The sequence below is a fragment of the Heloderma suspectum genome, chromosome 5 (genome assembly GCF_057233095.1).
Source record: "Heloderma suspectum isolate Gila_16-S chromosome 5, 16-S_ref, whole genome shotgun sequence".
Classification (NCBI taxonomy): Eukaryota; Metazoa; Chordata; class Lepidosauria; order Squamata; family Helodermatidae; genus Heloderma; species Heloderma suspectum.
The window spans coordinates 231,386,629-231,403,286 of record NC_139462.1 but is presented as its reverse complement, the minus strand read 5'-3'; the positions used below and the strand labels follow the sequence as shown (position 1 = coordinate 231,403,286).

General features: G+C 47.7%; 1 protein-coding gene across 3 annotated transcripts in view; it reads left to right on the top strand.

Moving 5' to 3' along the window:
• The window catches only part of LOC146345288 (EH domain-containing protein 3), a 48,423-nt gene that overhangs the window by 8,925 nt on the left and 22,840 nt on the right, over positions 1 to 16,658 (top strand). For 2 of the 3 annotated variants that reach the window (XM_084859571.1, XM_084859570.1), the window contains exon 2: positions 13,903 to 14,079. In XM_084859571.1, coding sequence (XP_084715697.1) covers positions 13,903 to 14,079 — 177 coding nt within the window. Of the gene's footprint in view, positions 1 to 9,202; positions 10,264 to 13,902; positions 14,080 to 16,658 lie in introns of those variants that run through there. The other variant, XM_084859573.1, reaches the window with a different exon arrangement.

Sequence of the window (16,658 nt, the reverse complement as noted above, 5' to 3'; positions counted from 1 at the left end):
GGCAGGCCAAAACATCAGGAGGGCCGTCAGTTGCCCATCCTGCTCTAACAGCATGCAGAATACATTCTGTACACTTGATCCTCTTCTGATCCTCCTGTCTCTGTTCTTGGCTAGTGTATCTGCAGCCCCTCTATGAAACTGAACTTGGGCCGGGATTAATTTATACGGCGAGGCTCAGTCACGCTTACAGCAACTTTCCCCAACCTGGGGCCCTCCAGAGGGGTTGGACTACCACCCCATCACCCTCAATCATAGCTGAAGATGATGGGAGCGGTAGTCCAACCCCTCTGGGGGAGCAGGTTGGAGAAGGCTGGCTCTGAACACTTACTTTGCCTGGCTTCGTTTTCAGCTGTGCTAAAACTGCTGAACTTCACATCAAGGCAATTAAAACAATACAAAACGTTGCAAGATTGTGGAGAACTGCAGGACTGCCATTTCTCCTGCCACGACTAGTAATTCCTTAGTTGAGAGGGAGGGAGAGAAAAATAAGTGTGGGGGAAGGTAATAACAAAAAAAGCTGGCAGTACCTGGCAATCAGTGACCTTGAGCAATCCAAGCGGTTCCACCTGCTCGGATGTTGCTGAAACCCAGTGCTTGTGGCAAAGGGGCCAAGTGCAGGATGAGTGCACTGTTCAGCAGGCCACTTTTCTTTCTTTTTTTTACCGGTGCAATTCTTCACGAGCAAGACATCTGACTTGTTCCAGGAAGGTGGATATTTTTTAAGGAGACTTGAATGTTGGGTAAACTGTAAAATTTGGCGGAGAAAAAAAATAGTTCAAGCCAACATTTCCCTGTCTACATCTTAAAATCTGCTGATTTCCCCCCCCCCACCACTTAAAACGTCGTGCTGCCAAGACGCTCGTTCAGATCTTTGTGTATGTTCGTTGTCTGGGGAGCATCATGTGTTGAATGTGTCCCTGGTAGAGCTGGGTTCAAGTGACTGTTTAGACATTGACCCACTAATACTGCCTTCCTCAACCTGGTGCCCTCCAGGTGTGTTGCACTTCAACTCCCATCAGCCCCTGCCAGCATGGCTAATGGTCAGGAGTTGTTGTCCAACACATGTGGAGGGTACCAGGTTGTGGAAAACTACACTAGAGCTTAGCCACAGCCCACCTTTTTCTCAAGTGTGGAGTTGATGTCGTTGTTCAGTCGTTAAGTCGTGTCCGACTCTTCATGACCCCATGGACCATGGCACGCCAAGCCTTCCTGTCCTCTGCTCTCTCCTGGAGTGTGCTCAAGTTCATATTCATTGCATTGGTGATGCTATCTAGCCATCTCACCCTCTGCCGTCCCCTTCTCCTTTCGCCTTCAATCTTTCCCAGCATCAGGGTCTTTTCCAGGGAGTTTTGTCTTCACATTAGGTGGCCAAAATATTGGAGCTTCAGCTTCAGTATCTGTCCTTCCAATGAGCACTCAGGGTTGATTTCCTTTAGTATGGACTGATTTGACCTCCTTGCAGTCCAGGGGACTCGTAAGAGTCTTCTCCAGCCCACAGTTCGAAAGCATCAATTCTTCGGCGCTCAGCCTTCCTTATAGTCCAGCTCCCACAGCCATGCATTACTACTGGGAAAACCATAGCTTTGATTAGACGGACCTTTGTCGGCATATTCATGGTGATGTCTCTGCTTCTTACTATGCTGTCTAGGTTTGCCATAGCTTTCCTCCCAAGGAGCAAGCGTCTTTTAGTTTCATGGCTACAGTCACCGTCTGCGGTGATCTTGGAGCCCAAGAAAGTAAAATCTGTCACTGCTTCCATTTCTTCCCCTCCGATATGCCAGGAAGTGATGGGGCCAGATGCCATGATCTTCGTTTTTTTAATGTTGAGTTTCAAGCCAGCTTTTGCACTCTCCACTTTCACCCTCAACAAGAGGCTCTTTAGATCTTCTTTGCTTTCTGCCATTAGGATGGTATCGTCTGCGTATCTGAGGTTGTTGATAATTCTCCCGGCAATCTTAATTCTGACCTGTGATTCATCCAACCCGGCGTTTCTCGTGATGTACTCTGCATTTAAGTTAAATAAGCAGGGTGACAATATACAGCCTTGTCGTACTCCTTTCCCACTTTTGAACCAATTGGTTGTTCCATGTCTGGTTTTTACTGTTGCTTCTTGGCCCTCGTACAGGTTTCTCAGGAGACAGGTAAGGTGGTCTGGTACTCCCATCTCTTTCAGAATTTGCCACAGTTTGTTGTGATCCACACAATCAAAGGCTTTAGCGTAGTCAATGAAGCAGAAATAGACGTTTTTCTGGAATTCTCTTGCTTTCTTCATGATCCAGTGAATGTTGGCGATTTTATCTCTAGTTCCTCTGCCTCTTCTAAACCCAACTTATACTTCCAGTAGTTCTTGGTTCACATACTGCTGAAGCCTAGCTTGTAGGATTTTGAGCATAACCTTGCTGGCATGTGAAATGAGCGCAATTGTATGGTAGTTTGAACACTCTTTGGCATTGCCCTAGTTTGGAATTGGAATGTAAACTGACCTTTTCCAGTCTTGTGGCCACTGTTGAGTGTTCCAAATGTGTTGGCATATTGAGTGCAGCACTTTAACAGCATCATCTTTTAGGATTTTAAATAGCTCAGCTGGAATACTGTCATCTCCGCTAGCTTTGTTGTTAGTCATGCTTCCTAAGGCCCACTTGGCTTCACTCTCTAGGGTGTCCGGCTCAAGTTCAGTGACCGCGCTATCATGGCTATCAGGGACATTCAGATCTTTCCTGTATAGTTCTTCTTTGTATTCTTTCCACCTCTTCTTAATCTCATCTGCTTCTGTTAGGTCCCTGCCTTTTTTGTCCTTTATCCTGCCCATCTTTGCACAAAACGTTCCCTTGATAGCTCCAATTTTCTTGAAGAGATCTCTAGTCTTTCCCATTCTGTTGTTTTCCTCAATTTCTTTGCATTGTTCATTTAAGAAGGCCTTCTTGTCTCTCCTTGCTGTTCTCTGGAGCTCTGCATTCAGTTGGATATATCTTCCCTTTTCTCCCTTGCTTTTCGCTTCCCTCCTTTCCTCAGCTACTTGTAAAGCCTCCTCAGACAGCCACTTGGCTTTCTTGCATTTCTTTTTCTTTGGGATGGATTGAGTTGCTGCCTCCTGAACAATGTTACGGACCTCTGTCCATAGTCCTCAGGCACTCTGTCTATCAGGTCTAATCCCTTAAATCTATTCCTCACCTCCACTGTATATTCATAACGGATATGATTTAGGTCATACCTGAATGGTTTAGTGGGAAGGCGGGAAGGGCTAGGCCTGGAGTCCATTGGGGTCTGGTGGGTGCCCTTGGGGGTCTTGGAGGGTGCCAGTGTGCCCATGGTGCTGTGTTGCTGACCCCGGTTTGTATAGAGGTGTGGGAGAAGAATGGATGCATTGTGATTGATACCTGACCGTTTAAAAGAGAACATACTTGCACTGGTTCTCAGTGACATCCCCAGCTGGAGGAATCTGGTTTAGATCAAGGTGAGGGGTTAAAATAAAGCAGTCCCTGCTGAAGCGATCGGACTTCTGGAATATGGTGGCGAAGGTTGCAGAGGCGTGGCCAGGAAAGCCGGCTTTTTCCTAGGGGCTTTGAAAGAGAATAGAACAGAGGCCTACTGTGTTTGAGGTCACTGGGGCAAGACTGACGTACGCCTGTCTGGTTCCAAGGAAATCCAACTGTGCTTTCTTTGCAGGCCCAGGAGACCGTCTCCTTGTCAGCTGAGTGGTGCTCCTTTAAATTAGCTGGCTTATGCATTTCTGCCCTTCCTGTTTTGTACGTCTCCTTTCACCCTGGGTCATCTTATCTGAGGTCCAAAGTATGCACACTGGCTGCATGAGCATAACTTCCATTGCTTGGGGCCCAACGCGCCCTCCTTGTTTTAATTCTCACTGCCTTACTGTTAGCCACAGTGAGAGCAGGAGCCTAACTATAGTCTAACACGGTTGCCCTTATTGCTCATGTGGGGCAGAGAAGGCCTGACAGTCAGTCATAATTGACTAATGTGCTGTATACCGTAGTCACTGCTTAGACTAGTTGTGGCTGGAGTCCATATCCCCGTTGGAAATAAAATAAACACAAACGGGCTACACTAGTGCTGGCAGCCAGCGCAGGCTGCTTTGGGCCTGGTAACTCCCTTCTACTTTGTGGCCGTGGCCTGACTCCTCCAGGCCTTGCTTTCTATGCTGTCTGCAACCTGCATGGAATTCTCACTCTACCCCGTAAGCCGGGGAAGGGCCGGCGTCAAGGGTAGGCATGGCTGGGCACTTGCCAAGGGCCCACACTCCAGCAGGGGCACACTGGCAAGAGCCCCCTGGAGTTGCCCCTCCTCTTCACCTTTGCAACCTGCTGATTCACCTGCCAGTCACTCTGACCCAGACAACAGGGGTGGTGAGAAGGAGGAGCAGTAGAAGCGAGTGGTAGCAATGATGAAAAAGAGGGGGAGGAACAATTGCAGCTGGTGACAATGGTGGTGAGAAGGTAGACTCACTGAGGTAGGGGCCCCATGGAGGGTGCCTTGCCCAAGAGGTCTCCGAAACCTGGCACTGGCCAGGGGTGCCAAACCACCCTTCTGGGGTTCCCAGAGGGCCATGCCCCCTTTTCCCCAGCCTCTGATTGTTAGGTGGTTTCCTGGCTTTTATGCCCCCTCCGTTATCATTCACCAGTGACTGGTGTATGTAGGCATACTGCCTCTGATTCTGAAGGTAGCGTATAGCCATCATGCCTAGTGGCCATTGGTAGCTCTGTCCTCCACAGATTTGTTGAATCCTCCTTTTGATGAGGTGGTAAAACTGCAACACTTTGCTTACTTATTCAAAGGGATCTGGACATTGGCTTGAAACAGGACACCATAGTTTGCAGCTCCTTCCTCTGGTTCCTGAATATCATGTTCCCACTGGAGGAATCCTCCGCTGAGGGGGAGCTGGAGCTCCCAGAGACAGATAATGCCAAGGAGCCACCCATGTCAGGAGATCTGGGGAAGCCTGGGCCCTCACCACGACGCCATCCCTGCATGAGGAGGGGAGTCCTGTCTTGAAGGCAGAGGCTGGGTGACCACTTAGCCCCTGAGAGTGTCATCGCCTCAAGAGGCAGGCCTATAGGGCTCCTCTGAGAAGGAGGGCACTTCAGGAGGAAAGGACTCCATGGGAGCAAGGCTCTTGAGCAGGACTTCTGCCAGAGGGCCTGTAACGCACTGCAGCTGAGCCCTGCATGGGGCTCAGGAAGCACTGGCCACATAAGGAGCCAGTTTGGTGTAGAGGTGAGAGCGTTGGACTGGGAGCTGGGAGATCCAGGTTCTAGTCCCCACTCGGCCATGGAAGCTCACTGGGTGGCTTTGGGCCAGTCACAGACTCTCAGCCCAGCCTACCTCACAGGGTTGTTGTTGTGAGGATAAAATGGAGAGGAGGAGGATAATGTAAGCTGCCTTGGGTTCCTTGCAAGAGGAAAAAAGGCAGGATATAAATGCAATAAATAAATAAATAAATAAAATAAGCCTTCAGTTTTAGCGTAGCCCATGCTGGAACTTGAGCACTCTTGCCTTTGCCTGATCCCATACTGGACTGGAACCTTTGTGCATGACTATTTGCCTGCTTTGCTGCCTTGCCTTTGGGATTGCCCCATAATTTGGTCTAATGCTGAGTCTGGTTCAGCCATAGCAGGACACTGAACAGATCTGTATTCTGTGAGGACCTTAAACTGCTACACGGTTACACGGGTATGCCTGTAGGGCTCCTTCACACATCTGCTAAACTCATGGCCGGTGCACGCACTGGGGGGAGCAGAAAATGGGGAGCAACACAGCACAAACCCATGGCCCTCTCGCATGTTCTTTTCACGCATGAGAGTGTTTGAGGGAACCACCCAGTGTCACTGGGCTGTCATTTCCTTCCTGTACAGGACACCCATTTTTAATGTCTACTTTAATGCACAACAAAAATAGAAAGTTCAATGCAAATGTATACTAGGGAGTGGCCCAACTTTTTTATTAACCCCCCCCCCAAAGATCAATTTTTATTTATTTAAAAGGCTCTGGAATGCCACCAAGCCCATCTCTGAGCAGTGGACTCTTCAGTGGAAATTGTGGTTTTTTGCGTGCTCATGAGCAGTCAAGGTAGAGAAGGGAGAGTATGTGATAAGAGATGGCAGAAATACTTGCTGTACTGCAGTCTCCCCCAACCTGGCCCCCTGCAGATGTGTTGGGACTTCAGCTCCCATCACCCCCAGCCACTTGTGACATTTTGGAGGTGCCCGCCTAGGACGCTGGCAGGCTCCCTGAAATGGGGGCTTTAGTCCACTTAGCCTGCACCTTAATCTGGCCTTATTGGTACCTTGAACTTGGTTTGGTAACCAAAGTTGGTAGCCGATAATACAGGTCTTCTGCCCAGTGCTTGTCAATAAGGGGCAAACAACACATGGTTTTGAATATGTAGCCTGCAGCTGTGTCCTCACTTCTTCTTTAACTCATTAGAGGGTGAGGGAATTCTTTTTCCAGTGTTCTTAGTTGCGCGTTACAATCTTGATAAGAATTGGGTGGGGGAGCCTCTAATTAGTGAAAGAAAAAGCAGACACATAGCTACAGGCTATGTATTAAACATCATATATCGTTTGTCCCTTAGGCAGCGGCATGTTTAACCTGCCGAAGGACCTGAACTGTCTTCAAGGGCAGTCCCACATAGAGCACACTGCAGTAGTTTAATTGGGAAGTTGTCAGGGCAGCTTGTTTCCCTTGACCAGGCTGAATGTAAAAGACAGTCTGGTACTATTGCTGTTTAAAGCAACACACAGAAGAATTATCAATGTGCCAGACTGTGACTCTTCCGCCGGTAGCGAATGCATCATGCTTCACTGATGTGCTTTTAAGTCCTTAAGCTAGTGTAGCCTGTTGTTCACAGCCACTTCCTTGTCTTGCCTTTTCCTCCTCCCTTCCTCATCTCAAAGTATAATGAAATCCTTGTTCTGATGAGAACGTCTTGTGGTACAATTTGCTCAAGTCTCCTTGGGGGGAAATGATACTACTCAGGTTTTTGAAATCATGCCAAACAACTAGATACCTGTTTAATCTTTTATATTTTTATTTGTGTGTGTGTGTGTGTATGTATTTCTACACAAAGAAATATATATATATATATATATATATATATATATTTCTACACAAAGGAAAAATATATATCTATATATATATATATAATATTTCTACACAAAGAAAAATATATATATATATATGTTTCTACACAAAGAAATATATATATATATGTTTCTACACAAAGAAATATATATATATATATATATTTTTTTTTTCCTACACAAAGAAATATATATATATATTTCTACACAAAGAAATATATATATATATATTTCTACATAAATATATATATCTATATATATTTCTACACAAAGAAATATCTATATCTATATATATATTTCTACACAAAGAAATATCTATATCTATATATATATTTCTACACAAAGAAATATATATCTCTATTTCTACACAAAGAAATATATATCTATATATATTTCTACACAAAGAAATATATATCTATATATATTTCTACCTTGGGATTTTATGAGAGTCCCTCACACAGGGCATTCCTGGGTCAATGGCAGTGTTGGAAAACCTGTGGCTTTCCTTATGTTACTGGACTACAACTCCCATTATCCCTGACCATTTGCCCTGCTGATGGGAGTTGGAGTCCAACATCATCTGGAGGGGCACAGGTTCCCCACCCTTGGCCTACAGGCAGCCTGTAAGCATAAGAGTGGTTGTATAGGGAAAGGACCGTCCTTTCATAGAGCCACTCCTACGTTTTAGGGCAGGGCTGCAGAACCTGTTTCGGCCCAGAGGCTGAATTCCATTTTGTAGAAGCCCTCGGGGGCCGCATTCCAGCAGTGGGCGGGTCTGAAGGCAAAACCAGCAGGACCAAAAATACCAGCATATTTTATCATAAAGCTCTTAGTGCCGGTAGCAAAACCTTAGGAGAGGCATGTCAACCTTTTAGAAGGGGGGGGGGGACTGCGCAAAAGCCAGGAAACCACCACATGATTGGTGGGGAAAGGGGCGTGGCCATCTCAGGACTCCGGGGGGGCGGATTGGGACCCTGGGGCAGGTAGAGATTCTGCAGCTTTGTTTGAGAGGCTGCCCATACACCCAAGAATGCCCCACCCAAGAGATTATCATCAAAACCCAAGCCCATGATCTCTCTGAGGAATAGCATAGGAAAGAGCCCTTTGAGCCTCCCTCCAGCTGTCGGTCAACTAGGGTAGTTGCCTGTCTCTTCATGCTAAGGGGAAACCAGACCTTGGCATTCCCCCTTTGGTTACTTGCCCACGCAGTGAGGAATCCCAAGTTTGAGGGGCTGCCCCTCCTAGATTGGGGCCCCCCACTTTGGTGCCGTAGACTTGGTTGGTGGCACCCCACCCCCTGATGGAACTGCTCTTGTGGAACTACCCATAATGACATAGTGTCTTTCTGGGCATTGTGGGAAATTAAGAGGGTCCCCACCAAGCTGGAGCAGTCCTGCGTCAGGGATGTTGTGGGAAATTTAAATGGCGGCTCCCTGGACTGGCTGCCCACCATTAATCAGATCAGAGGAGGGGAGCTGTCTTGATTTATGGGATCCTGATTAACTTTGGACCCAATCAAACCAGATTCATGAGTGCTGAAGTGAGACAAATCATAAATGGATCAGTTTAACAGTTTATTAAGTACACAAACATGGTGTATGGAGGCAGAGAGAATGTACAAAGAAAGGTCACGTCCCTTCAGTTGATAAAGGACGCACCTTTACCGCAGCTGATTGCATATTTGAATTCCCCAAATATACGAGATGCTCTCCCAGGATGGACAGAAGTTCTCCAGGCTGGCAGTACCATTCCCCCTTGGAGTGAGACCAAATTGGTTGCATTGTTCTCAAGCTTATGTAGCCATCTCATATTCTTGAAGGTTCCTGAAGTATTCCAGCCTGGGAAACTAACTGCCTTTCCCGAGAGAGAGGGGCCTCAACATTCCAACTTAGGAGTGAGAACCTCCCAGCTCATGGGTAAGATAAGACACTACTCCCCATCTCAGAAGGGTGATGTAACCAGGCGTATGCACAGTTGTTGACATATGGAGCTGCACTTGCTTGGTACCTGTTAAAACTAAGAGGCCCCATCAGGAGCCTACCTTTTGGTTAGCTAAAATCCACTCACTATGTTAGCCTACACAGGTCTCTATTTAATACACTATACAGGACACGACGGTGGGAGCTCACTAAGCCTCCGCGCCAGCTCTTCCAGTATCAAGTGGGAGCTCACTAAGCCTCCGCGCCAGCTCTTCCAGTATCAAGTGGGAGCTCACTAAGCCTCCGCGCCAGCTCTTCCAGTATCAAGTGGGAGCTCACTAAGCCCCCGCGCCAGCTCTTCCAGTATCAAGTCCACTGCAGGAGCCCAGGGAGGAGTCACCGGTGGGCCATGCTGGAGCCCTAGCAGCTTCCCAATGATGCCCTATTCTGGTGCTGGCCCTGAGCACATGGGAGGAGAACGTCCCTTCATCCATGGCTGCCTCATACAGGATGTTGACTTGGGTTGCAGTCCCTGGCATCCTCTTTCTAACTACTCAGAACCCAAGACACTCAGACCAGGCCAGGGAATAGGAACAAATGGATTAAGCTTTTTCCTACTTTTCATGGCGTGACACCCAGGAAGAGCCTCCTATGGCTGGCAGATAAGATTCTCTGCATCCCTTGCGAAGGAAGGCATGACAGAAATCTGGGAAGAAGTTTTCATGTTTAGGGGGTGAGTGCCAGGCGAGGGTGCTTCCCAACAAGAGCCTTCGGAGAGCTGGAGATGAGGTCAGCACCGCTCTGGGCCGCATAGTTTAATGCTAAGAAGCCGGTTTCAGTCAGAACTCTAAAGGAGCTACCCCAGAGCAGATTCACTGCCCCACTGACATCGGAGCCACCAGCCTCCACTGCTAAGAAGAGAGCATCAATTTTGTCTGCTTTCTGGTGTCTCTCATTGCTCTAAAAAAAAAGTACTTGAGTTTCCTCCCCTTGGAAAATCTGACAGCAGCGGCCATTTGGCAGTGGCCCATATCAGTGGTGCTCACTGAAGGAGCCTGGAATGGGCTAGAACAGCCTTCCCTGATCTGCTTCCCTCCAGATGTGTTGGCTGCAACTCCCATCATCCCCAACCAACATGTCCAGCAGTGCTTTACATGATTCTCCCCCCAGCCCCCGAAAACCATCTTTCCCATCATCCCATCACCACAGAACAGGAGCAGATCCCTGGGAGGGGAGTGCCTTGGTGAAACGTAAGTACAGCCCACAGGGCCTGCCCTGATGCCGGGGTGGGAAGACTTCAGAATTGTAGGATCTATTTGGGTATTTTTACAAGAACTCTGAGATCTACCAACTGGAGCCTGATGCAAAAGGCATACACCCCTCTTTTGCAGTAAAGGCTGCTAAATGTAAAGAAATATATGTAGTTCCCATTGCTCTGAATTGTCTGGGAGATTTGAAAATATGAGAAATACATTCGTGTTTTAGTTTACAATGTCATGTATTTTAAAGCTTGTTATTTTAATAATACATTTTTAATTTAAAGAATTTTAACTACTACTTTTAATTAGTGATTATTGTATTTTAGGCAAATTTTTGTAAGATTATTACCAGCTTCTGTGCTGCCATGACCTAAGGACTAATGCAATAAATGTTGTCTGTTCATTCATACATTCATACACTTCAAATTAAGAGAATTCTGAGCCCAGAAATCTGTTTTTGAGTAGCAGAACTGAATGGAGCTCACAATCCTTCTCTTAAAAATCCACTCTTGGTAACCCCAGGCTGTCTTCATTTCAATAGTATGATTTTTTTGAAGCGGGGAGGTCATTTTGATGCTGCTCTTGTTAAACAATTGAGAGTCAAGAAATCTTTGCCTAACTACTGCAAATCACCCAGAGATCAACCAGTAGAGCCTTGGACTATCTCCCCCAAGAAGGTTTGGAGGATGGGAACAAGGGAGAGGGCCTTCTTGGTGGCAGCCTCCCAGTTGTAGAACTGTCCAGTGAGGTTTACCTGGTGCCAACATTGTCATCTTTTTGCCACCAGGTCAAGATTTTCCTCTACTCCCTGGCATTTGATGGCGTATGAAGGGACTTCTTAATTTAGATGTTTTACTGGGTCTTGGCATTTTAAATTGTTCTTAGCTGTTTGAAATCGTTTAACTCGTATGTTTTGACCCTTGCTGTAAGACACCTTGAGTCCTTTTTTTAGAAAAGGGCATCTAATGAAGATAATAATAATAATAATAATAATACATCCAGATCTACCTTCTGCCCACCCTTGCCCTAAGTGGGCCTGGGGGAAATTGTAATGGGTGGGACATCCTTGCTGAACAGCGTTGATTCTTGGAACATCTGGGCCAAGTGCCTCACTTAATGTTGAACCACCGAAATGTTATGCTCCTTGTTTGCTTATGCTGAAGAAATTTGACTGAGGGTGCACTATCCAGTGCTGGTCATGGTCACAGGGAAGATGGACATTTGCCTCTAGAGCGGCCTCCCCCAACCTGGTGCCCTCCAGATGTGTTGGACTACAATTCCGATCGTCCCACAGCATCTCTGGATGCTGCGGGCCCAGTCTCCAAACTGGCCCTCAGGGAATCGCTTCACCTCTGCCTTCCAGAGTGTGCCCCGAGAGGTACTGGAGGGATGGGGTGACACTGCCACAAACTCCACCCGCCAGCAGCTCTGGCTCCTTGACCCTTCCTCGAGGAAAGGTCCCCCGGCCCCACCTTCGTGTCTGCTGAGGAACGCGGCCAGGATGCCTGCTGCGAGTGGGTCCCCCAGTGGCCTCGCTGCCTGGGAAAGATGGCAGGTGGGGGCCAAGGGCACCAGCTGGGGGAAGGCTGTGCGGAAGCATGAGCCCAGCAGTCACGTCTGGAAACAGAAGGCCTCCCCAACCAAGCACGGGGCCGGCCTCACTGCAGTGAGAGGAGTCTGCCATGTCGGAGGACGCCACGGGCCAGGAGTGGGGGAGCTTGCATTGCACTCCAGATGTTGCTGGACTCCAGTTCCCATCAGCCCCCACCAGCATGCCTGAAGGTCGGGGATGATGGGAGTTGCAGTCCAACATTTGGGCGAGCACAGGTTCCCCTCACCTCTGCTATGGGCCCACGTGGTTCTTCTCCATGCTTCTTGTATTTTCTCACGCCGAGGACAAGCAGCATCTGGTTACACTGCGGAGGGCGGGAGAGCGGTTCTCTTAGGAAGGCTGGCTGTGAACCCCTGCAGTTGAACCACATGCCTGCAGCTCTTCTTCTGAATACTGGGGAAAGTGTAAGGGGGGACGGAATCTAAAGCTGCTTGTGCAAAGTTCGGCAGGCGTTAACAGCAGTGAGTCCTTTTTCGGAAGGCGACACAACATTCCTTTAGCTGTGTATGCTATCATAGAAACCTCCAGGGGTGTTGCTAGGCCTGGGCGCACAGAATCCTGGCCCCGAATCTGTTTCCTGGGGCCCAGATCTGTTCCCTAGAGCCACTGAGCATGCTCAAGCTTAATTGGGCGTTCCCCCGTTAGGGTGTAATCTCAGGGTTTGGTCTTTCCTACTGATACCTCCCCTCTTGTGCGTGGGCGGTGCCGTTTTGGCTACCTAAGCATCGGCACTGGAGCCTGAACATCAGAAATAGAGGGAACAGTGTGATCCGTCCTTATTTTTCTGCAAGCCTCCGTAATGAAGTCTGCCAGACAGACTAAATGACCTGCATTGTATTTTAGGGAGCATCGTCTTTGCTGCTTCAGCCAGGGTACTTCCAGACGGAGGGCTCCTAGTGCTAGCAAGTAGAACGCATTGCGCAGCTCTTCCATCTTTTTTTTTCTTTAATGGACTTTCTGTGTTAAGACAGGAGGAGCAGTAAGGACACACAGGCGGGCTATAAATAGAAGTCAGCACCGTCTGGACCTCTGGTAAACTTCCATGAGTGAGGCAAGGCAATGGCACCATGAAAGCCTGTTCTGGAAGCACCCCCAGTCAAATATATTGCAGCACTTGGCCTCTGACCCTCTCTCTTTCCCTGTGACCCCTTGCAGACCTCTCTGGCTGGCTACGGGTAGCATCTTCGTGGTCCTTCCAATCCTACAAGGTTCAAGAGTGGTGGGGACATTCTTGGCAGCTGGACCCTAGTTCCGAAACGTCCTTTCTCCAGAGGTCTGGCAGAGTCTGGAGGATGCAACAGGCTGATTGGGCTGTGCGACGATGGTTGCTTAACAGTGTCTCATGTGATAATTCTAACTGTGTAGAGAGCTGTCTGGCTCCAACTCATGTTTCTCCTGAATTCCGAGCCATTGCAGGAGCATGGCGACGTTCAGCTGGTCTCGTGGCTGGCGTCAGCGGACTAGATTTCCATGCAGTGTTTGAGCCTTTAGGTGTGGTGTGGCGACTGCTTAAATGTAATAAGCCCCAACCCAGCCCCCCCAGATGTGTTGGACTACAACTCCCATCACCCCAGACAGCATGGTGGGAGTTGTAGTCCAACACATCTGGCGAAGTCTGTAATAAGCGGTGATCTCTTTCTGCTGTGAGTGTCTCCTGGAAACCATAGAAGTGAGCCAGCGCACAGATGTTGCATTGAGTAGCAGTGAGGGAGTGAATATCCGTAAGGGAGGTTGTTTTTTAACAGCAGGTATTCCTAAATTCTTTCATTATTATTCTTTTCAAGTTCCTAACCCTGATTCTTCAGAGAGGAGATGGGTCACACAAATTCAAATCATGGGGAACGGCTGTAATATTGCAGATCCAATGCTCTCTTCCAAGTTCCAAGGATCCTGCTTGTTGAAGGAAGAGGGTGGCACTGTCTAACTCCAGATTTACAACCAGTAGTGTGCCTCTGGGCATGCAATATCTCTGCAACTCAGCTGAACCTATGACCCATATGTTTTATGTTCATTCTTAGGTACCTTCTTGAGCAAGATTTCCCTGGGATGAGGATCGGGCCGGAGCCTACGACGGACTCCTTCATCGCCGTAATGCAGGGGGATGTGGAAGGCACCATCCCTGGCAATGCACTGGTAGTGGATCCCAAAAAGCCTTTCAGGAAACTGAATGCTTTTGGCAATGCCTTCTTGAACAGGTCAGCATGGGGTTGTTTGATACCAAGCTGCCTTGAAAATGCAGCAGTCTTAGCAAAAAAATCAGTTCCTTGGGCCCAAACCCAGGCAACACCTGGTCTTTGTGGACGCTATGTTGGGAAAACCCAAATTCTGCATCAATTTTTCACTCTGCTAATTTAAACTCTGCTTCCAGACATAACTTTGAAGTTTTCAGGAGTGCCATTTTGCCACTTGATACTCAAGGTGGCATGCAAGGCAAATATAAAATAAATGCCTCTGTAAGGACACAGAGGGAGAAGAAGGTGGGGAGAGTGGGCTTAGAGAACCTATATCTTTCTCTTCTTCCCTCCCCACTGCTGCTTAAAACTGGCTTGTTCTGAACAATTGGACATGAGGTCAGAAAGCAGAACTTTATTCCACACTTTTATTTATTTAAAATGATTTCTAGGCCGCCTGAAAGAGTGAGTTTAAGGATTAAATACACTTCCACTCCATGTGTTAGCCTTCCCAAACTTGGGGCCTTCCAGCCATGTTGGACTATAGACTCTATCATCCCCAACTAGTTAAAGTTTAAAATTTGAAAAGCTGAAAAATCTAACTAAAGTTAAAAGTTAGCCTTTAAAAAAAACATTTAAATTAGTTAATTCCCATGACAGGTCGTGGCCAAAGCACCCTAGTGCCATGCACTTGGCCTGGATCAGAAGGACGAATCTTTTGGCAGAGAGTGGAACTGGGAGGTTTGAATGGGCTGGGATTTCCAACTCTCAGGCAGATATGGTATGTAGAGCAAGAAGCCAGGCTGGCAGTGACCAAAAAGCTTACTCTTGCCTGGGGGTTTAATTGTGAGAAATGCTGAACATTCATGTTCCCGCTTGCTAGGCAGAGTATAATACAAGGGAGGAACAATAGCACGAGGGTAGAATCAGCAGCTGCGGCTTGCAGCTATGAGCTGGTAGCCAGCTACTCCATCACCACTCCTTCCTTCCTTCCTTCCATCCTTCCTTCCTTCCTTCCCTACCCTTCCCCCCTTGGCTCAGCCACTCCACCTTCTGTATGTATAGCAGCTTCTGCAGTTCCTGTTCTCCTGGTCTGCTGGTGGGGTTGAACCCGGGCTGCTCACCTGTGCATCTGCCTCAGGTGTTCGCTATAATTCCTTGAAATACTATAATGCTATAATTCCTTGAAATACTGCCAACCCGGCACCCTCCAGAAGTGTTCAACAGCACAGAACTACTTCATTTTGTTTATTATTTCAGTAGCGTATAACAGATCTTAACCCAAAATGATAAAAACAGATGATCAAAATTAATGCATAGTGTGGAGAATGTGGATAGGGAGACATTTTTCTCCCTCTCTCAAAATACCAGAACCTGGGGTCATCCCATGAAGCTGATTGGTGGGAGATTCAGGACAGATAAAAGGAAGTATTTCTTCATACTATGGAACTCACTACCACAGGATGTAGTGATGGCCCCCAATTTGGATGGCTTTAAAAGGGGGTTGGACAAATTCCTGGAGGAAAAGGCTGTCGGTGGCTAGTAATCCTGATGGCTATGAGAGGCAGTGAGCCTATGTACAGCAGTTGCTGGGGAACATGGGTGGGTGGGCGCTGTTGTGTTCATGCCCTGCTTGTGGGTTCCTGGTCAACAAGTGGTTGGCCACTGTGTGAACAGAATGCTGGACTAGATGGACCCTTTGACTGATCCAGCATGGCTCTTCTAATGTTCTTATGTTCCTAATGGTTAAAGCGAAATAGCATGGTATGCACATTCACACATAACACTAACCCATGGTTTATTTAACCCATGATTGGTTGCCCTACCCGGGGTTTGTCTTCTCAATCCCTGGGTTGGTTGTTTCCCTCCCAGTCCCTCCCTGTATCCAAACTTCTTTTGCAGCATTGTAGTACTGGCATGTAGAGTGGATGGGTTTTTTTACTGCTCTTGTCCATTGTCTGTGTAGCCTTACAAAGCAACCCATGAACAACCTATGGTTCTGGGTTTGCACATAACGACAACCTGTGGTTTAAACAACCCACAGTTCACAACCCAACAACCACCTAACTATGGGCTCTCTTGAGTTGTGCATGCTTAACAAACCATGGTTTGTTAGCATGGCCACGTTCCGACATCACGAGTACCCAGAATTTAACAACCCATACCATGGGTTAGCATTATGTGTAAACCAGGCCATTAGATTAAATTCAGCGTTACACGAATGGGTGTCTACTTGTGCCATGGGACTTCCCCTTGCTCTTGCACCGCCAGGACCACCCCAAAATCTGTTCTGGGAGGTCACCCAACCTTCCAGAGCAGGTTGGGGGAGGGCACAGGGAGAGGGGAAATTTGATACGCCAGTGGTGTCTGTTCCGCTGGCAGAAGAACACCAAAGGATACAACCAATTAGCCCCAGCAAAATCCTACCTCAATTATAGGCCAGTGTGAACAGGTGAGTTGTTAAGGCCCGCTTGTAGCAATGGAGCCTGGAGCATTATTTCAGCATTAACAAAACTTCTGCCTGTGGTAATGTTGACGGTAGCTTAGTGCTTTTCAAGCAGTAAACCTCCCTCCTCTTTTAAGCACCCCTTGTGAAATCTCAG